Genomic DNA, 21,279 nt, shown 5'->3' with positions numbered 1-21,279 from the left:
AATAATTAACACCAAATTATTGAGTATAGCCCTTAGCCACAAGGCGTGCCTTGTACCTCTCAAGAGTACCATCGGACTGATATTTGACTGTGTAAACCCATCGACATCCAACCAAGTGCTTGCCAGAAGGTAACGACACCAGATCCCACGTTTGATTCTTATCCAAAGCAGCTAACTCCTCGTCCATAGCACGTCGCCATTCAGGGGAGGCCAATGCGTCATTCACAGTCTTCGGAATGGGAATGGAATCAAGATGGGTAAGAAAAGTACGGTAAAACGGAGAGAGGCGAGGGGAAGAAAGGTAATTGGCTAACGGGTATAAAGGAGTGGAGGTGCATTGGCGAGAGTGGCTTTGCGGAGGGCAATGGGAAGATCATCATGCGAAGGAGGGCAATGGGAAGATCATCAGGATTGGATAATGATGGAGGTGTCGGGGCAAGAACAGGCAAGAGGGAACGCGAACGGCGATGGTATGTGGTGCCATCAAATTTAGAGGGAGGAACCAAGGGAGGAGGAGTTGAAGATGGTCCAGGGAGTGGGGATAAGGAGAAAGGTGGAAGGGGTACAAGGAAATCCAGGGAATCAGCACATGAAGGTGAAGAGGAAGGAGAGGAAGACGAAGAAGAAGCATAAAAAGGAGTGGATTCGTCAAAAGTGACATCTTTGCTGACAATGAAGTGATAAGTAGAAGGATGATAGCATTTATACCCTTTTTGATGAGAGGAGTAACACACAAAGACACATTTGAGCGCCTTAGCATCAAGCTTGTCGCGAGTAGGATGACGATTAGGGACGTAGCAGGTGCACCCAAAGATCCGGGGAGGAAGGTTAGTTTCAAGGACATCATGGGGTAGGCGTGATGGAGGGCATCAATAGGGGAAACATGAGAGAGGACACGAGAGGGGAGACGGTTGATGAGATGAACGGCAGTGAGAGAGGCCTCGCCCCAGAAAAATTTAGGCATGTCCATATGAAGAAGAAGGGAACAAGTGGTGTCAAATATGTACCGAAACTTTCGTTCCGCAAGCCCATTTTGTCGAGGAGTGTATGGACAAGAGGTTTCATGGACGATGCCATAGGAGGTGAAGAAGGTGGAGAGGGTAGAATTAACGTAATCATGGGCATTATTCGAGCAGAAGCGTTGGAAGGAGGTAGCAAATTGTGTTTGGATTAAGGTGTGGAAAGAGATGACAGTTTGGGAGAGATCGGATTTATTTTTGAGAAGATATGCCCATGTAACTCGAGTGAAATCATCCACAAAAATGGCCAAATAACATGCATCCGAAACACTCGGAACAGGAGCAGGCCCCCATAGATCATTGTGAATAAGAGAGAGGGGAGACGTCGAACGTGAAGACGGATCTGAGGAAGGGTATGTGGTCTGAGTGTGTTTAGCTAACCGACATGGTTCACAAACAAATTCGTCCACAGGACGTCCACAAAATAAACGAGGAAACATAAGTTTTAAGGTAGAAAAAGAAGGATGGCCCAAGCGACGGTGAAGAAGCCAAAGAGGATCCAACGCCGCCTTTGAGAGAGCTACGCCGAGATTAGGAGCCGGAGGGAGGCAGGTGGAGGACGATGGAGAATGTAGAGGCCGCCATAACCCTTAGCAAGTGTAGTCATCTTCCCCGACACCTTATCACGATAGAAGCAGGAATTAGGAGTAAAAAAGACATCTTGACCAAGATCTCGGACAAGATGATGAAGAGATAATAGACTCAGGGTAAGACGAGGGACATGGAGAACATGGCTAAGGGTAAGGCTGGAATTCAATTGGACAGTTCCCACACCAGCAACAAGAAGGAGAGCACCGGATGCAGTACAGACATGATGAGGGCGAAGGGAAGGAGTGTAAGTGAGAAAGCATTTGGAGAAACGAGTCATATGGGCGGTGGCACCAGAATCAACTATCCACGGTACATTGGAAGAGGAAGGAGTACCTTGATGAACGAAGGAGGTAGAGTCCAGGAATTTGGATTGAAGAAGCTGGCGAAGTTGATCGATTTCATCATGTCGAAGCTGGGCGATCTTTGAGAATGTGGCGTCAGCCGTTGCAATAGTTGGCTGCCCGGATGGAGAAGAGATCTCAGTGATAGACGTAGGAGGAGTCATGATCGGCCCAGACTGGGGAGGAAGAGGAGAGACCGAGTGGCTTTGATGGGCATTCTTCCGCTGGAGCTTGTAGCATGTCTCCTTGGTATGACCACGCTTCTTGCAATAGTTGCAGAAAATAGAGGAATTACCCGGAGCACCATGGCCTGGAGACGCCGATTGTTGGACGGGCGAGGTCATGGTTGGGGCTGACACCTTCGGAGAGGACATATACGGTGATGCCACTGGAACAGAGGTAGGGCGAGAGCTCCCGAGCCGTTTAATAGCCATCGCCGAGGCGGGTTCGGAATGAAAGAGGCCGAGGCGGCTTTCCTCCATCTGAACTTCCACCAGGGCTTCCTTCAAGGTGGGAACCTTCTCCCAATGAAGTAGTTGGCCACGTAAAGACTCGTATTCAGGATTGAGTCCCATAAGGAATTTGAACACCCGGAGCTGTAGAACATATCCCCGGTCAACCGAATGAGGATCGGGGGGCATGTAGTGGTCCAACTCAGCCCAAAGAGACGACAACTCTAAATGATAGGCTCGAACAGAGCGAGGACCCTGCGTCAAGTTCGTGGAGCGAGTAACAAGGTCATAGAGAATGGCCAAGTTATTTCGCTTCGAGTGAGATACTTGAGCGGCGTCCCAGATCTCCTTCGCTGAATTGAAGGATAGGAATTCAGTAGCATATGAGGGACTGATACTATCGAGCAGCCACCTGTGGACTACACCTTCAACATCAAGCCAATGCTCATAGTGCGGAGCAGTAGGAGACGGCGGAGCTTCCACAAGATGTTTCATGAGCTTCCCTTTCAACGTAATTTGAACATACTGCCGCCACTGAAGAAGGTTTAACCCCGAGAACCGAAACTCAGTAGGCATACGTGGTAAAGAGTAGTGCAAGGAGTTCAATTCAGATGGGTGAGACAGTACCCCCAGAGGCAGTGAGACAGAAGAAATGGTAGAATCAGTGGAGGCCATATTAAAGAATGCCACAGAGAACAGTAACACGGAACGCTGAATGAATCACTTAGTAGCCAACCCAGAGAACAGCCAATAGGATGTTTGATCTGATCAGGAGGAGGTCCAGGCAAAAATAATCTCCAGTCGAAGGATGGCGCCGAATGATCTCCAGTCGAAGTCTGTGTAAAAGACCGAAGCTCCCTCGACCAAGGAAGGCTCGAAGAGAGGCCAATAGAATGGAAGAGAGGCCTTCCCGAAGAGAGGACTTGTCCGCTGATAGAGAGCCCTTGACCGCTTCCCGAAGAGGCCGCCAATAGAAGGGAAGGAAGTCCCCTTGACCACCAACCACCGATAGAGAGATAATGGTCAATAAGGGCCAAGTAGGCCGCTGAGAGATAATCGCCAATAGAGAGCCCTTAAGGCCGAGAAGGCCGGTGGTCTCAAGGCCGCTGAGAAAGCCGACGTCCGCCAAGGTCGTTCGAGACCAAGTACGATGACTTGAAGCAATCTCCGAGATCGTAGAGGGAAGCCTCGCCGATAGAAACCCAGAGGGGATCCGTTCCGCAGGGTTTCTAGATCTCTGCGAATCTAGAAACTCGCAGATTCGCAGATTCGCAGATTTGAAATAACTGGTTTCCCAAAGAGAAGAGATCTCCGAGGAGAGAGCAACGGCCAAAGAAAGCTCGAACTTGAAGCTCGAACTTGAAGAACTTGAAGAGCGATCTATCGAACTTGAAGAGCGATCTATGCGACAAGTTCAACAAGCTTGACTATTGCTGGCTCTGATGCCATGTAGAAACCCAGCGAGGAGGAGGAATGTGTTGAGGAAGAAAACTCCTAATTTCACATTAGGTTATCGTTGTTCCCTAACGGGAGTACATATTGAGAGAGCAGAGGTAGAGAGGGAAACAAAGGGGTACAAAAGGAAATAAAAATGGGAACAACAATGTATATATATTCAACACCCTCCTTGCCCTGATGTCACAACCCGCATCTTTTCGTTCACAATCTCTTAAACTCTGTAATTTGTCCCTTGTGTTTACTGATGGTTAGTGCTTATCTACCCTCAGTCTCGGCAAATTAGGACTATTTTTTTTGGTAGAAAAAATGTGAACTGTGTTGACCTCCAAACTCATTTTTTGGTTCACTCTTAACTGCATGGATCTATTTGCTCCACTGTTGCCTCACCAAGAAATACAGATATTTAGAATTTAAATACTTGACCTGATCCCCTATTACTATCCTTCATAAATTTATTTTCAAAATATTCATAAAGTCCTTAACTATATCTCTCTTCTAAGTTTTAAGAGTAATATCTTGTCTGTTCTTTCTAGTAGCCGACTTAAAACCTCTCCTGTGTCACTTTATTTAAATGATTTTCATCTCCTTTCTTGGGAATAGATATTGTTGATTGTGTGTACCGTCCAAGCTAAGTTCTCTTTTTCTGAAATCAGGGGACGTTTGTGGAGGGTATCAAGGAAGAAGTTGTACTGTCCCCAGCACATGCTTTGTCTCTCATTGCTGCGGGCGAAGGTAAATCAAGAATTTTGGCCTCAACTTGTTGATACGGTTTCTGAGTGTAGTTTTCCTTATTCTCTGCCCAAAATTTTAATCAGCCTCTTTGAGTGAGAGAGAATCAATCCCTTCCTGTGATATCAAAGAATTATGTAGGTATCGATCTTGCACTCCACCAACCCTAGGTGGCCATTAGGGTTAACACAAAGAGGAAAAACTCCACTTTTCACACTGACGCCCACACATCTCTATTTGAGATGTTAACATGGGTTTTTACAATATTGGGCCTCTTATGAAGGGCCATCTAGAAGATACACATAAGGGCAAAAAGGTAAATGCAAATATAACAAGAAAAGATATGGGCACTAACACCCCCCCTCAAGCTGGTAGGTAGATGCTTCTAACTCCCAGCTTGGACATATGCTGCTGAAAAAGAGCTCCTTGCAACCCTTTAGTGAGAAGATCGGCTACTTCTTGAGTTGTAGGCACATACAGCAATTGAATACTCCTCTGATCAATCTTCTCTCGTATGAAGTGTCTATTAATTTCAATATGCTTTGTTCGATCATGCTGCACTGGATTGTGAACTATATCTATAGCCGATTTTCTATCACAGTATACGCTGATGGGCTCTGTTTTCAGTAACCGTAAATCACTCAAGATAATTCTCAGCCAGAGTCCTTCACAAATACCTTTTTTCAGTGCTCTGTATTCAGCCTCTGCACTTGATAATGCCACTACCGTCTGCTTCTTACTCTTCCAGGTAACCAAATTTCCTCCGAGAAATGAGCAATGTCCAGTAGTTGATCTCCGATCACTCAATGAACCGCCATAATCTGAATCTGTATAAATTTCCAGATTAATTCCACCATGTCTCCTGAACATCAGCCCATGTCCTGCTGTACCTTTTAAGTACGACAATACTCGAGTTGCAGCCTGCTAATGAGGCTCTCTCGGACTCTGCATAAACTGACTCAGAAGTCCCACAGCAAATGCAATGTCTGGTTTCGTATGATTTAAATAGATAAGTCTTCCAATCAGTCTTTGGTACTTCTCCTTATTCACGGGAGTTGCATCTTCACAACTGCCTAATTTCAGATTTGCTTCCATTGGGGTTGCACACGGTTTACAATCACTCATTCCAGTTTCTTCCAACATATCGGTAATATACTTCCGCTGACAAATGAAAATGGCTTCCTTTGAGTATGCAATCTCTATACCCAAGAAATACCTCAATTGTCCCAAAGATTTGACTTCAAATTGCTCAGATAGATGTTTGCCCAATGCATTTGTCTCTTGCTCATCATCATTAGTGATAATGATGTCATCCACATATACAAGGAGAACTGAGACGTGTCCTCTTGAGGACTGCTTTACAAAAAGAGTGTGATCACCATTTCCCTGCACATATCCCATATTCTTCAATGACTGGGAGAACTTCCCAAACCATGCACGTGGGGACTGCTTTAGTCCATACAAGGTTCGTTTTAACCTGCAACCTTTAGGTGCGGCCAAGTGTGAGTAATAGCCAGGGGGTAACTGCATATAAATTTCTTCTTCCAGCTCCCCGTGAAGAAATGCATTCTTTACATCATATTGATGCAATTTCCACCCAAGAGATGCTGCCACTGCGATCAACACACGTACTGTATTTAACTTTGCCACTGGTGCAAAAGTCTCCTCATAATCAATTCCATAGCATTGAGTATACCCTTTGGCCACTAACCTGGCTTTATACCTCTCTATTGTTCCATCAGCACGGTACTTTATGGTGTATACCTATCGACACCCAACTGGAAGTTTGCCCTGGGGAAGATCGACAATCTCCCAAGTTCCATTCTTGATCAGTACTTCCATCTCAAGATCCATAGCCGCTCTCCATTTTTCGTCAGCCAACGCCTCATTTACTGACTTAGGAATATGAGTATTATCTAATTTTGTCAAGAATGCTAACTCAGACGGCAAGTGTTCATATGTCACAACATTAGAGAGAGGATACCTTGGTCGTTGAGTACATGCTCGTGTTCCTTTCTGTAGTGCTATAGGCCATCCATAATCATTACTTTGACTCGATATCTCCACCTGTGATTCTTCAGGCTGATCTGCAACTTCCTCTTCAGATTGAGCTGCATCATCTCCAACCTCTTCTGTTACTGGATCAGCTACGGCTGTTACCTCAATTGCTTCTTCCACCTGACTTCGATTCTCTCCCACAGCTTCATCACTAACATATATAGGTATGTCATATACCCTTCCATCTTCGAACACACTACCTCGGTCCAGTAACTGGACTCTGGTCTCGGTCTCATCTTTGAAGAACGGTTCCATTTCGTGAAATGTCACGCCAGCAGAGATGAACATTCTCTTTGACTTGGGATCATAACACTTCTATCCCTTCTTCCCTTGTGAGTAGCCCACAAGCACACATTTAATTGCCCTCGGACTGAATTTATCGACAGCCCTTTGTTCGTGGACAAATGCTGTACATCCAAATATTCGGGGCTTCAAATGAGTCTTCAACTTAATTAGAGGAAAGACTTTAGAAATGATATCAACTGGACTCTCATAGTTCAGAATTTTTGAGGGCAAACGATTAATCAGATGTACGGCAGTAAGTACTGCTTCTCCCCATAAATAATTGGGCACATTGTAATGATAGAGAAGTGTTCTGGCTGTATTCACCACATGTTCTATCTTTCTTTCTGCGAATCCATTTTGTTGTGGAGCATTAACACATGAGGACTCCTGTACAATTCCATTCATCCGGAAGAATGAGGCCAGCCTCTCAGTAAAAAAGTCTTTCGCATTATCAGAACGGAACTTTTTTAATGAAACATCGAATTGATTTTTTACTCTGATACAGAAATCCTGTATAACACCTGTCACCTCTGATTTGTGCTTAAGTAAGTGCACCCAAGACAACCTGGTACAATCATCTATCAGAATAAGGAACCATCGTGATCCGTTGAGAGAACTTATGGGTGCTGGTCCATTCCCACTGTAAGAGGCTCTTTTATGTTTCGCAAATTGACACGATTCACAAATTACATTTGAAATGTCAAAATTCTTTGCATATGAAGGAAAAATATGTTTCATCAACCCAAAAGATGGATGTCCCAAACGAAAATGTGAAATTTTAAAGTCTTCGATTTGCTTGTCATTGTTCCTTCCTGAAGATTGAGCGTTCACCATCATTCCCGTCTTTGCTTCACCCGTCACGTAAATAAGTTCATTCCTCTCCTTAAAGAGTGAAATCTTCAAGTTCCTTGCCTTATCATATGCAAAACAACCAGTACAATCAATAGTTAGTGCACATTTGACATCTTGTACCAGGCGCTGAGGAGACATTAATTGTGCCTTTAAATTTGGCGCATGTAAAACATTTTTAAGAACTCCCAGATTTTCAATATTTACGTCACCAGTACCAATCACCAGCAGGACTTCACCCCCAGCAGTGAACACCTTCTTACCCCCTTCATAAAGAGTATAAGAGTGGAACTTTGATCGCTATGGTGTCATATGATCCGTAGCTCCAGAGTCTAAAATCCAATCCAAATAAAGATGATCATTAAAATTCACGTGCTTACCAGGTCGGCAGCTGGATTTCGCCATGGAGGTAGATCCAACTAATGCCTTCAACTTTTCTAACTCCTCTCTGAAAATGTTCACCTCATCTTTGTCTCACTTGAACTCAACACATGTACCACTGGATCCTCCTGAGCTGGAGTCACACATCTCCTTTTCTCTCTTATGATATTCCTGAGCAGAGACAGAGTGTGCCTGCATTCTCGGTGGCCGACCATGTAGGTCCCAACAATTCTCCTTGGTATGACCCTTTCTCTTGCAATAATGGCACACAACATTGTTCCGATAGCCTTTTCCTTGATATGACTTCTCTTTGCGATGTGCGTCATGAGTTCCCTGAGTATTAGTTCGACTAGCACCACTCTGATTTTGCTCGGTTGATGCTTCTGCTCCTTAGACTTAACCATCAACCCTGCTCCATTCTCTTCCTTGGAAGTTCCTGAGACTGCTTGCTGCCGGCGACTCTCCTCCATCAGCACGATATTAATTGCCTGTTCAAGATCAGGTACTCGCTCATAATTGAGAATTTGTCCTCGCAACGTCTCCTACTCAGCATTCAGTCCCATCAGAAATTTAAACATCCGATCACAAAGTGTATATTCCCACTCATCTGAACTTAAAATTGGCCTGTAGTAATCCAGTTCCAACCATATAAACTGTAATTCATTCACATACTCGGTTACTGACCTGTCTCCTTGTTGGACGCTCCAGGCCTTCACGACTAGATCATATGTCCTCCACACAGTACTCCGTTTTAGAGCTGTCTTCCGAACATAGGCCCAGATCTGTTTGGCAGTCTTCAAGAACGACAACTTTGGGAACACGTATTTTGTCATGCTTCCCAGCAAGAAGACATGAACATCGACATCATCTCGTTTCCACGCTTTGTATGTTGGGTTGTTGGGATCGACCTCAGTAATTAAGTGATCATCCAGCCCCCTGCCAAGCAGTGTGAGCTCTACCATCTGCCCCCACTGATCAAACTTACGCCCATTATAACGAAGTGGTTCGGCGACTGGTGGTATCACTGACGATACTGAGTAAGAGGTGACGCCACGGTCTTCTTCTGCGCCACGTGAGGAATCCACCGTACTGGAATGTGCCATCTTCAACTTGGTTTGAATTGATGTGCAACTGCAACACAATACGACGAATACCACCAACCAAGGATTCCTGCTTGCACAACGCTCCACCCAATAACTCCTGCTCCAGACAGTGTCAACCGGTACACCAACAGCGTCAACCGACGCTCTACGGCTTGCTCAAGCCAACAACCAATGCACCAACAGCGTCACACGACGCTCCAGACAGCGTCACCCGATGCTCCACAGCCCGCTCGATCAGGTACACCGTGCTCGATCAGGTACACTGTGCTCGATCATGTACACCCGATGCTCCACATCGACCACAGATATGCTCCACGCTGACAACGACTCCCGTCGACCTTCCACGGTGGAGCCAGACTCCACGCTCGATCAGGTACACCGTGCTTGATCGATCAACACCAATAAGCTCCTTGCTCTGATACCATGTCAATCTTGCACTCCACCAACCCTAGGTGGCCATTAGGGTTAACACAAAGAGGAAAAACTCCACTTTTCACACTGACGCCCACACATCTCTATTTGAGATGTTAACATGGGTTTTTACAATATTGGGCCTCTTATGAAGGGCCATCTAGAAGATACACATAAGGGCAAAAAGGTAAATGCAAATATAACAAGAAAAGATATGGGCGCTAACAGTAGGAAATAGAAATATCATTTCTTCATTTCTTTTGTCTTTATACTAGGGTTGTCTCCGTTTCTCCTAGATTATTTCGTTGGTTGATCCAGAATGTCATCTAATTCAAACAGAATTAGATGATTCAAACAGAACGTGAGAAGAACGCGAAGGTGGTAATAGATTTGTACATGATTAGAGAACTGAATTTGAGCGCATTTTGGCTTAACTACTGAAACTAGCACCAGAGAACTCCCTTCGGTCTCAAGGATATTGTGAATCTATCTATTAAAGCTGAAATTGGCCTTGACATCTTATGGAACGTGCAGCATTGTCCAACTTCATTTCGCAACCTGCGGCCATCCCATGGTCCCTTGTGCCAGTCAATTCATCCATATTACCCAGTCTGCCATCTCTTTCACCTCTTGTTCGTCGGTCCCAAGTCTGATATCAGATGACAATAATATATGTCTCAAGGGTTTGATGACGCTATTTGATATTGGATACCATTTTTTCGATATCAGGACATATAAATAGAAATACATTTTATATAATTGATCATTTTACTGGGAAAGTTATAGATGCTTATTTAAGCTTCAGGAGTTATATATAAAATTTGTAGGAGTATTGATGATATTTCTTTATGGTCTTCATCAACATTCAATCATTTAACACAGGTTAATAGTCCTGTCCAGCGCAAAATGAGCCCGTTAGTGTGGACTGTGGGGCCCAATATGTGTCAGATATAGGGATTGATGGAGGGAGGACATGGTGCAGTGCTTTTCAATTTGTACTTATTCAAAAGCATTTATACTGTTTATAACTTTTCTTTTTTTCATATGGGAAAAAAATTTTCAACCGATATCCAGATACCAATTTTCTATACGTATTTTGATATCCAATATCCGGTTATTGGATCTGATATTCAGTACCAGAATCAGTCACGTCCAAACCCCATATGAAATCCGTCCCAATATCAAGTTTCGGATGGATGGTCGATATCCATCCACACCTGGTATCTGTAACCGCCCCGATTTCTTACGGATATTGGACAGCCAACCAGTCTCCAACCAACCCACCAATATTACCTATCCCTGCACCTCAACCTCCACCACAAGATCCATGCAGTAAATATCGAAACATAAAACCTTCAGAAGCTTATTTGTAAGGACTCCTAATATCTCGAGATTTGCTTCCCATACTGCTGAGCGAGATGGAAACTATTTTGGGAGTCTAGTGGCAGAAATCTTTGGAATGGTTCCATTGTAATTTCAGCCTGCTAAATCTGAAGATCTGAAGAACTGATCCATGTTTCCTACCATAAGGAGTGTCTCCAATTACTGAGATTCAGGCTTTAATCAGAGTCAAAAGATGGTTCGGGAAACTCCATGCTACTTACAACCCAGACCTTCCAATGGTCTCTTATCTGACTGGATCTCACTTTTACTCAATCCCATATATTTTATCCTACTATCTTCACCTGGCATTACTGTCTCCCTCCAAAAAGGCCATTGGATCATAGGATACACTGTACACCCTGTTCAAATCCCATCAATCTTAGACACTATCGCTATTCTCATTTACATGAAAGTGAATTAGAGGAATTGGTCCAAGAGTTATTGGATTCACATTTTTTATCAACATTTATCAAGTCTTTTCTCAAGTCCTGCATTGATGATGATGTAGGGTGGCGAATGTGTGATGACTACAGAGTTATAAATCTGATACTCTCCTTGAGGGTATTGAGGTTCCCAATAGGAGAGGTCGTGCCAAAATGACTCAGAAGGATACCATCAAAATGTATGAAAACCAGAGAAGTCTGAAGTGTGTGTAGAAGAGTAGCAAGAGAAGACAAAGGAATAGAAGATAGAGTGGGAGGACTCTCTGTGAGAACTCTCCTTCTGGTTGCGGTCCTGCTCCGCTCCCAGCTGTCAGCTGCGGTTGCAACTGCCCTGCGACAAAACGCCAGAAAACGCCCACTGCCTCCGGGGTTCCCGCTGCAGCTACTTAAGCTGCATCGTCACATGGGGGGCTCTTCATTCGCACGTGCTTCCCAAGTGTTGATTTCTTCTCCTTTTTCTTTGATAATTCTTGGAGAAGAAGCAGTTTGTATCAAAATCAGATTAGGATACTATATATACCCAATTCCTATTGTTGATGAGTTATTTGAGGAATTCCATGGGTCATTGATATTCATTAAGCTGGATCTTAAATCAGGATACTATCAAATTTGGGTGCATGAAGATGATATTCACAAAACAGCCTTCAAAACACAACCGTGGCATTTTGAGTTTACTGTGATGTCATTTGGGCTAACTAATGCCCCTGCTACTTCTCAAGCATTTCTTTTGTTTTTTGAGGAAAATAAGGAAGATCACGCAAGAACATGATCGACATGATGCGATTAAATATATGGATGTACACTGGATGACCAGAATCCCCATTCCCTTTTCACTTGCTTCTAAACCAATATTATTTAAGAGTCTCCACTCCATGAATAACGCTGTCCTATATTTCCCAAAAAAAATGAATGATGCGGTCGTTCGAGGTCGTCCTAGTCCTTCCTTTAAAATCCGCCTGTTATCAGTGGAGCCTTATCGCCAATTGCACTGCAAGGGGCCTTCAACATCCCGTCCTCTTAGACCCACCTGCCCTGAGTGAGCCCCGGAAGGCCTAGCCTGAGGTTTTAACCACCTCTGGAATCTGCTGCAAGCCCATGTCGCCTAACAGACTAACAACCTGAGGTTTTAATCTTGGATTTTTTTATGATATCCTGATATACAGTGAAAACCTCATGAGCAAGGACATCACCTTCACCCACTTTTTTGAATATTAAGAGACCATCAGCTATGGATCAATGTCAGTCAATGCAAATTTGGTCAAGGCAAAATCAATTTTTTTGGGTCATTGGTTTTTACATCAATGGGTGCCAACAGATACAGAGATGATGGGTGGATTCTTTCATTGGCCTATCTCCACCACACTAAGCCAACTAAGAGGCTTTCTTGGATCGACAAATTATTACAAAGTATTCAATCAACTCAATCAAGCCTTATCATCCATGCCCATATTACAGTTGCCAGATTTCTCCAAACCCTTTAATGGAGACCAAGGCATCAGGCTTAGGAATTGGAGCAGTCTTTACTCAAGACAAAAACTTATTTTATCTGTCAAAAATTTTACTCATCTGAAATTGGCTTATGGAAACTTCACTTATCTTCAAAAAATTCTATCTATTCACAGATCAGTTTAGCTTGAGATTTTTGAACAACCAGAATGAAATTCCAGGACAGTATGACTAATGGCTTGCAAAAATGTTCGGGTTCAAATTTCATATTAAATGTAAGGCAGATAAAATAGAGGATTTCAGACCAATCTCGCTATCCAACTCCATCTACCTAATTATCACAAAGGTCCTGGCGAATAGGCTCAGAGTAGTGATCGGAGAGCTTGTCAGGCCCTCCCAATCAGCATTCATACTGGGCCGCTTACTACTGGATAACGCAGTCGCAGCGGGAGAGATAGTAGCTTCATGGAACAGGCACGGGGCCAAGGGGTTCATGTGGAAAGTGGACTTTGCCAAAGCATAAAATTGGCGCTTTCTTTGGGCATCAATGAAGAGAAGGGGCTTCCCGAAGGAATGGATCACATGGGTAAAGAGATGCATAACTTCACACTCTTTCTCGGTGTTGGTGAATGGGAGGCCAGAAGGAGGGCGTATACAACCACAAAGAGGTGTAAGGCAAGGTTGCCCGCTTGCCCGCTTACTTTTCGTCCTAGCAGCAGACGCACTCGCAACTTGCACCAACTAGCAAGCTCCCACAGGCTCTTAAAGGGATATCAGACAGCAAGCCACCCCGAGGGTATTCCACTGCTGCAATACGCAGATGACACTATTTTCTTTATAGAAGGCTCGGTGGAGGAGGCAAAAACCTTGTCCACCTTACTAGATCTATTTGCAGACTTCTCTGGCCTACAGATCAACCGGGCTAAATCAGCTTTAGTGGGTAGCAGCCTCTCTCAAGAGGAGGCGTCACGATGCGCAGAGGCACTCGGTACACCACTTGGAAGCCTACCCATGAGATACTTGGGCCTGCTACTGACCGCAGGAAGGATGACTAAGGTAGATTGGCAGCCGGTGGTAGAGAAGGTCGAGAGACGACTAGAAGGTTGGCAAGCCAGGGTGCTGTCTAGAGGAGGTCGACTAGTGCTAGTGAGGTCGGTCCTGTCATCAATTCCCATCTTCCACCTCTCAGTGTTCAAGATGCCAGTAGGAATCGGTCAGAGGCTCGAAGGTCTGATGCGTCGTTTCCTGTGGAAAGGAGCGGGGCCTAACGAGGGTCGAGGGCTGGCGCTGGTGGCATGGGATATCGTCTGCAGACCTACCAAACATGGAGGCCTGGGTGTTCTCCACCCAAAACGCATGAACACAGCACTACTAACAAAGTGGGTGACACGGCTTATGCACCCTCGAGAAGAACTAGCCATCCAAATTTTGGGCGACAGCTATGGTCAGTGTTTAAACTGGGAGGAGAAAGCAGCCCCAGGCAGGGGAATGTCGCCTTTCTGGCAGGGCCTTAGACAGATTTTCCCCCTAGTTAAAGACTTTTTCACTGCCCGACTTGACGATGGCTCCCTGTTTCGCTTCTACAGAAACCCATGGTCTTCGGATATCCCTTTGAAGGAGGCATTTCCTCGGCTCTATGCGCTTGCCAGATGCCCCTATGCCAAAGTTGCAGAATGTTGGGACAACATATGGAATCCAACAGTAGACGGTGCTCTCTCAGATCAAAGGGTGGCAGACTCTTTAGGTTTGCAACAAGCTTTGTCTCAGTGCTGGCCAAGACATGGTGACCAAGACGGATGGACTTGGACAGACACTCCCTTCTCTGTTCGGAAGGCCTACACGAAGCTATGCAAGAAACAGGGGATCAATCAACAATCCAGGCATGTCGGGCCATCTGGCGCCTCAAGATTCCTTTAAAGGTTAAGATTTTTGGTTGCCTCTTACTACACAAGAGGCTAGTGACACACGCCTTCTGTCGGAGGATGTATCCTAATACCTCTGCGATGTGCACTCTATGCACGAATGGGGGCGAAGACTGCAATCATCTATTCTTTGCGTGCCCAGTCGCCCGTTCGATCTTGGCTACCCAAGTGCACTTGGCGCCGAATGTGACGTCAGAAGAGGTTTTTTGGGAGTTCACAAGGCAAGGGGGCCCTAGGAGGCGGGAAGTGGGTGGTCGAGTGTTGACAGTGCTATGGGCGATATGGCTACACCGAAATGAGGTGGTATTTAGGGGGGCCAAAGTATCCACGGAAGGGCTAGCCCACGAGGTCGAAGGCCTCATGGCATGCTGGTTCGCTAGAGGGGTAATCAGTTAAGAGAGGGGTTGGCCAGGTGGGGAGGAGAGATTTAACTCTCTCCACATGTAACGCCGGGTGGTTTCCGCTTTGTCGGGTGACCGCCTTAAATCACTTTTCAAAAAAATATATATATTAAATGTAAGGCAGACAACAATAACACAGTGGCAGACTCACTTTCTGATAGGATCCTAGGGGTAGTTTAGTCATGTTAGCCCACAGGGGCATTTCAGTCATTTAGTGATTTCTATATTTCCTTTAAATAGGGATGCCCTCCCTTTAGGAGAGCAGCCAAAAAGAAGAAAGAAGTACTCTTGTCTCCCCTCTCCACGTCTAGGTTTGTCCTCCCTCAACGATCCCCTGCCCTCGTGATCGTCTCTACCTCACTGCGTCTTCAGGCAGCTCGTCTCCAGCCGATCCCTACCCCCTCTTCTCGGCCTCCTCTCCGATCCTTCCCATTTCACCTCTCTACCCCAGGAATTTCTACCTCGCCTCGTCTTCTACCCTCCTTCCGATAAGAGCCTAGATCCAGGTTCGTATCACTTTCCAGGATGATGACTGAAGACAAAGTTTCTTGTCCACTCTCTATCTACTGTTCATTTTCTTGGAAATGAGGGAATATTGACTTTCCACCTATAACAGCAATATTTCATCAAAATTACCTGTACTATAAAAATAATCTGGTTTGACTGAAATTCATTTTCACTTGTTCATCTCATTCTTCAATAGTTTTATGATGTCAAAATGGGGGAACATGGTAGGTTACTTAAGACTTGCCAAATAATAACCCAGGAGTTGTACTGGCAAGAAATGAAGAACTAGACCCAATCATATGTTTCTAAGTGTCAAGTTTCCAGCGAAAAAAAAATTCAAATTTAAGCCCTACACGTCTACCTCAACCACTTCCCACATTACTCAAATTTGGGAAGACATGTCTTATGTATTATAGGTCTGCTTTTATCACATGGATGCAACTCAATCATGGTTGTAGTCAACATACGTCAAATATTGCAATTTCATTGCCCTCAAAAATCCTTTTTCAGCCCATACTTTTGCTGACCACTTCAGTAAAGAAATCGACCGCCTTCATGTGGTACCCAATTCTATTTTTTCTGACCAGGACAGTGTGTTCACCAGCACCTTCTGGCATGATGCTGCGCCAATTTCCAATCAATTGTCCTCAACGTGATATGAAAACTTTCATCAGAATTTTCTTTATCATTGATGGAATAACAGATAAAAACAGTCAGATTGATCTGCTGTTTTCCTGTGATATCATCGTTATTAGACTTGTAATTGACTCCCGATTGTCTACGAAGAATGCTTGATCTTTGATAATGTGATATTTTCTCAAGGAATCAGGCGTCGAAGGAAAATTCAATTAGATTCCATTTTTTTTATTTTTATGATCCACCTAAAGTGTTTACCTTCTTTTATCTGTTTTTGGGATCTACATGTTTGTCCATCGCATGTTATCTATAGGCCTCTCGTTTAATTGCAGAGCATAGGCATGTCGGATCCAATAACCTAAATTTACTCAGCAGCAGAAGCCATACAATTTTTACTCTGGTATTGTACCTACACTTCCTCTGATGTTTTGTTTCGTTTAATAAGGCAGTGTTTGTCTAAATGTTATCTTTATTATACGACAGCTCATATGTGATGGCCCTCTACATTATCTAATTTAATGTGTGATGCCAATTAGTCATAGGCTTACAGGACAGTAATGTTCACGGAGTCCTAAAGAATTAAGGATAATTCAATCCATTAAATCATCAGTTTGCTTTCCCTGCCATTCGATTTAGAATAAGTAGTGATTTCAATGGCTGATTTAACGTTTCATCACAAAGAGGATAATCGCATTTGATACAAATATAATCCAAAATCTTTTTTGAGGATAATCACATTTACCTTTTTTTTTGAAGAAGAAGATCACCTGAGATCGGTGATCATCTGAGATCGGCGTATAAACGTTTGATACACATGTCGACCAAAGTAGCCCTCCCTTCACTCCATTCTAAACCAGTATGTCATAAGGTACTCTACATGATGGATGACATTTTTGATTGAGGTCGTCCTCGCCCTAAAAACCACCTCATGACAGTGCAGCTACATTGCCATAACACCGCAAGAAGCCTCTCCCACTCCATCTCGCTCCTTGCTCTACTATCCCTGATGGAGTCCCAGAACGCCCCATCAGATAAGACATCCATCCCTGATGTGGAACCCAGGTGTCTGTGGTAACATAAAATTGATCCCTTTTCAATGACATATGCGACAGGATTATCCTATACTTGACATTGGACAGAATGCAATTTTCTACTTGAAGATGGATTTAAATATTAGTAGCTAATTAAGTAGAAGAAGCCAGACAGTTCTGAAGCAGCTACTTTAGATTCCTCTAAAAATGTGTTTATGGTTCTCTCTACTGGATTGCTGTCTTGAGCTATGCCCAGTTTGTGACTGAGATCAATTGGTTACTGAAAGAATGTATAACTTCAGCTAGAAGAGAGAATCACAATCATCTGGGCCAGCATCCACGAAGCTATTAGGGCGTCAAGATCATCAGATTGACATGAGGGAGACTTGAAGAAGATCAAGCAAAAGAAGTGGGTGAAAAGCCATTTTGAGTTTATTCCTTGGACGAAATCCCTAGCTTTATGGGATATCGTCTGCAGACCTACCAAACAAGGAGGCCTGGGTGTTCTACACCTACAACGCATCAACACAGCACTACTAACAACATGGGTGACATGGCTTATGCACCTAAGACCTAGCCATCCAAATTTTGCACGACAGCTATGGTCGGAGTTTAAACTGGGATGAGAAAGCAACCCCAGGCGGAGGAACGTCGCATTTATGGCAGGGCCTTCGACAGATTTTCCCCCAAGTTAAAGACTTCTTCACTGCCCAACTTGGCGATGTCTCCCTATTTCACTTCTGGAAAGACCCACGGTCTTCGGATGGTCCTTTGACGGGAGGCATTCCCTCATTTCTATACGCTGGCCGGATGCCCCGATGCCAGAGTGGCAGAATGTTAGGACAACACATGGAATCCGACAGTAGAAAGTGCTCTCTCAGACCAAAGGGTTGCGGACTTCTTAGGCATGCAACAAGCTTTGATTCAGTGTCGGCCAAGACATGGCGAACAAGACGGATGGGCTTGGACAGACGCTCCCTTTTCTGTTCGGAAGGCCTACATGAAACTATGCCAGGGAATGGATGATCAATCAACAATCCAGCCTTGTGAGGCCATTTGGCGCCTCAATATTCCATTAAAGGTTAAGATCTTTGGTTGGCTCTTACTCCGCAAGAGGCTGGTGACACACGTCGTCCGTTGGAGGATGTATCCTGATACCTCTGCGACATGCACTCTATGCACAAATGGTGAAGAAGACTGCAACCATTTATTCTTTGAGTGCCCTGTCGTCCGTTCAATCTGGGCCACCCAAGTGCACTTGGCGCCGAACGTGATGTCAGAGGATTTTTTTGGGAGTTCATAAGGCAAGGGGGCCCTAGGGAAGGGAAGGGGGAGGTCGAGCATTGACAGTGCTCTGAGCGATATGGCTACACCAAAATGAGGTAGTATTTAGGCGGGCCAAGGTGTCCTAGGATGGGCGAGCCCATGAGGTTGAGAGCCTCATGGCATCATGGTTCGCTAGAGGAGTAATCAGTTTAAGGAAGGGGTTGGCCATGTGGTGAGGAGAGTTAGGCTATCTCCACATGTAACTCTGGGTGGTTACCGCTTTGTCGGGTGGTGACCGTCTTAAATAACTTTTCAAAAAAAAAGGAAATCCCTAGCTTTATACAATTGTGTCTGGTCCACTATCCTCTAGTGAGAGCAGGATTTGTGTGTTACAAGATACAGCGGTGAAATAATGAATAAGTATGTAGAAATAATTATAGAAGCTTCTAGGGTAAAATAGTAAAAATATGTTAAATATTGTATTCTCTAAGAATGATGATCAATGATTTGTTAAACACGTGATGGAAAATCTATCAAAAATTGAAGGGATCATGGAAGTGTTGGAAGGGAAGAAATGACGAGTATTAATGATTATTCAGCAATCAAATCTGGAAAAATTCAGATCAAATAATCACTTGCAAGTCTCTCAATTCAATGAGAGAGTATGTGGCTGAATCGAAATGAAGATGAGGTAGAAAGATGGAAGAAGACAATGGACATTACTGTGAGGACTCTCCCTTCTTTTTAGCAGGTCTGCTCCCAGTTCTACAGCCATCGGTAATCACTTGTGATTCTCTCATTTCAATGGAGGAGTGTATGGCTGAATGGTAATGAACGTGAGGTACAAAGATGGAAGAAGACGATGAATATTACAGTAAGAAGACCACTGAGTTTGGGTGTTCTGCCCTATTTTCTTAAAAAAAAAAGACTCTCCTCTCTGTTCAGTAGGTCGGCTCCCTGCTGCCACAGCCCTCGGTTGCGCTGCAACCGGCTGCTTCTTAAAGCTTTGCCCATTTAAAATCTTGTATAGAACATATCAGATCAGAAGCAATTGGAGAACTTCAAACCACAGCAGCCGCACAGAGGAATGTTAGCCGATGCCCTATTTCCTATTTCCCTATTTCTCTATTTCGAATTTCCTATTTCTCTCTTTCTATTTCTTACTATTTCCTGTTTCTCTCATTATTGGGCCTGGCCCATTACGAATGTAACTGCTACTGGATCTGTATTTATACAGATCCTGCAAGTTAATGAGAAAAAAGGCTTTTCGTCTTCCTCTTCTTCCAAACCCTAGCCGCCAGGAGTGAGAGAGGGAGATTACAGGTTCCAGAAGGGATCCTGACATGGTATCAGAGCCCTAATCCGGGGCATTCTGCTGTGTTCACCAGCAGTGATTTCGGCCTGCCTGGAGCAAGGAGCGCCTGGTCATGGCCAATGCAGAGATGACGACAAGGTCTGGAGTGAGTCAAGCTTCATTAGAAAAGATGGTGTCTCTTCAAGACCGTGAGAGAGCTCCACAGATTAGAGTTCCCAAAGTTCCTGAGTCGGTGAAGTATGATGGCTTAAACCTACTTCACTAGAGTCAGTATGTCGAGTTGATTCATGATGGACTGGGACTCCTTGATCACCTCACTAGGATGGTCGATTCTGAAGATCCAAACTACAGAGTTTGGAAGCAAGAGGACTCACTGGTTCATGCTTGGCTCTTGGGCAGCATGGCTGGGGAAAGATTCAAGAAATTTCTGTTCCTGAGACTGCAAAAGGAATATGGGACCATGCACAGAGGAGTAGCTCTAAACGAGATATTGACTGGCGCATCTACTGCTTGGTTACTTGTGCTACTAACTTTGTGCAGGGAGAGCGGTCTGTGGACGAATATTCAACTGAATTAATGGCCCTTTGGCGGGAGATCGACCACTACAGGCCAATTCTGAATCCTGAGTCACCAGAATGGCAGTATGTGATGAAGGATCGCCTCTACAAGTTTCTCATGGGCCTCAACATGGATTCTGAGGCATTGAGGAGGCAGATCTTGCACAGCGAGAGAGTTCCAAATCTTGAAGAGGCAATCAGTATCGTTCTAGATGAAGAGATGAGGCTACAGAAGCTGGTGGAGCCTGGAAAGGGAGAGGCTACAGTCTTCTTGACTAAGAAAAAAGATGGAGTTCTTCCACTCCCTACTGTATCAGAGACTAAAAACAGCAACTCCAACCAGCAGGGTAACCAATCAAAACTCAGCAGGGACGTGTGAAGAAAGGAGATGAAAAGGATGATCTATTCTGCACCTACTGCAAACGCTGGCGACATACTCAAGACATGCGCTGGAAGCTGCATTGGAAACCAACTCAACAGGGGAAGGCTTATACAACCACTCATTCACAAACTGAACCCCGAAAAATCTTCAGCAGCCGAGTGTGTGAAGCCTACTTCCTCAGGCCAGCTGGGCGAGCTGGAGAAATTGGAGGATTTTGAAAAACTGAAGAGCATGTTGAGCTCCACGTCACTCGTCCACTCAGGTGAGGCTAAGGCCTACTTTGGTGATTCACATATTTTTTCTAAGTCAAGAA

The 21,279-nt window shown here is 44.5% G+C and overlaps 1 protein-coding gene across 1 annotated transcript in view; it reads left to right on the top strand.

Moving 5' to 3' along the window:
- The window catches only part of LOC144710865 (kinesin-like protein KIN-7D, chloroplastic), a 48,020-nt gene that overhangs the window by 14,604 nt on the left and 12,137 nt on the right, over positions 1-21,279 (top strand). The window contains exons 8-9 of the mRNA XM_078584698.1: positions 4,515-4,593; positions 16,748-16,815. Of these exons, the coding sequence (XP_078440824.1) occupies positions 4,515-4,593; positions 16,748-16,815 (147 nt within the window). The remainder of the gene's footprint in view (positions 1-4,514; positions 4,594-16,747; positions 16,816-21,279) is intronic.

The sequence above is a fragment of the Wolffia australiana genome, chromosome 13, assembly GCF_029677425.1.
Source record: "Wolffia australiana isolate 7733 chromosome 13, ASM2967742v1".
Taxonomy (NCBI): Eukaryota; Viridiplantae; Streptophyta; class Magnoliopsida; order Alismatales; family Araceae; genus Wolffia; species Wolffia australiana.
The sequence above is the reverse complement of the archived record's forward strand: the minus strand, read 5'-3'. Positions and strand labels throughout refer to the sequence as shown.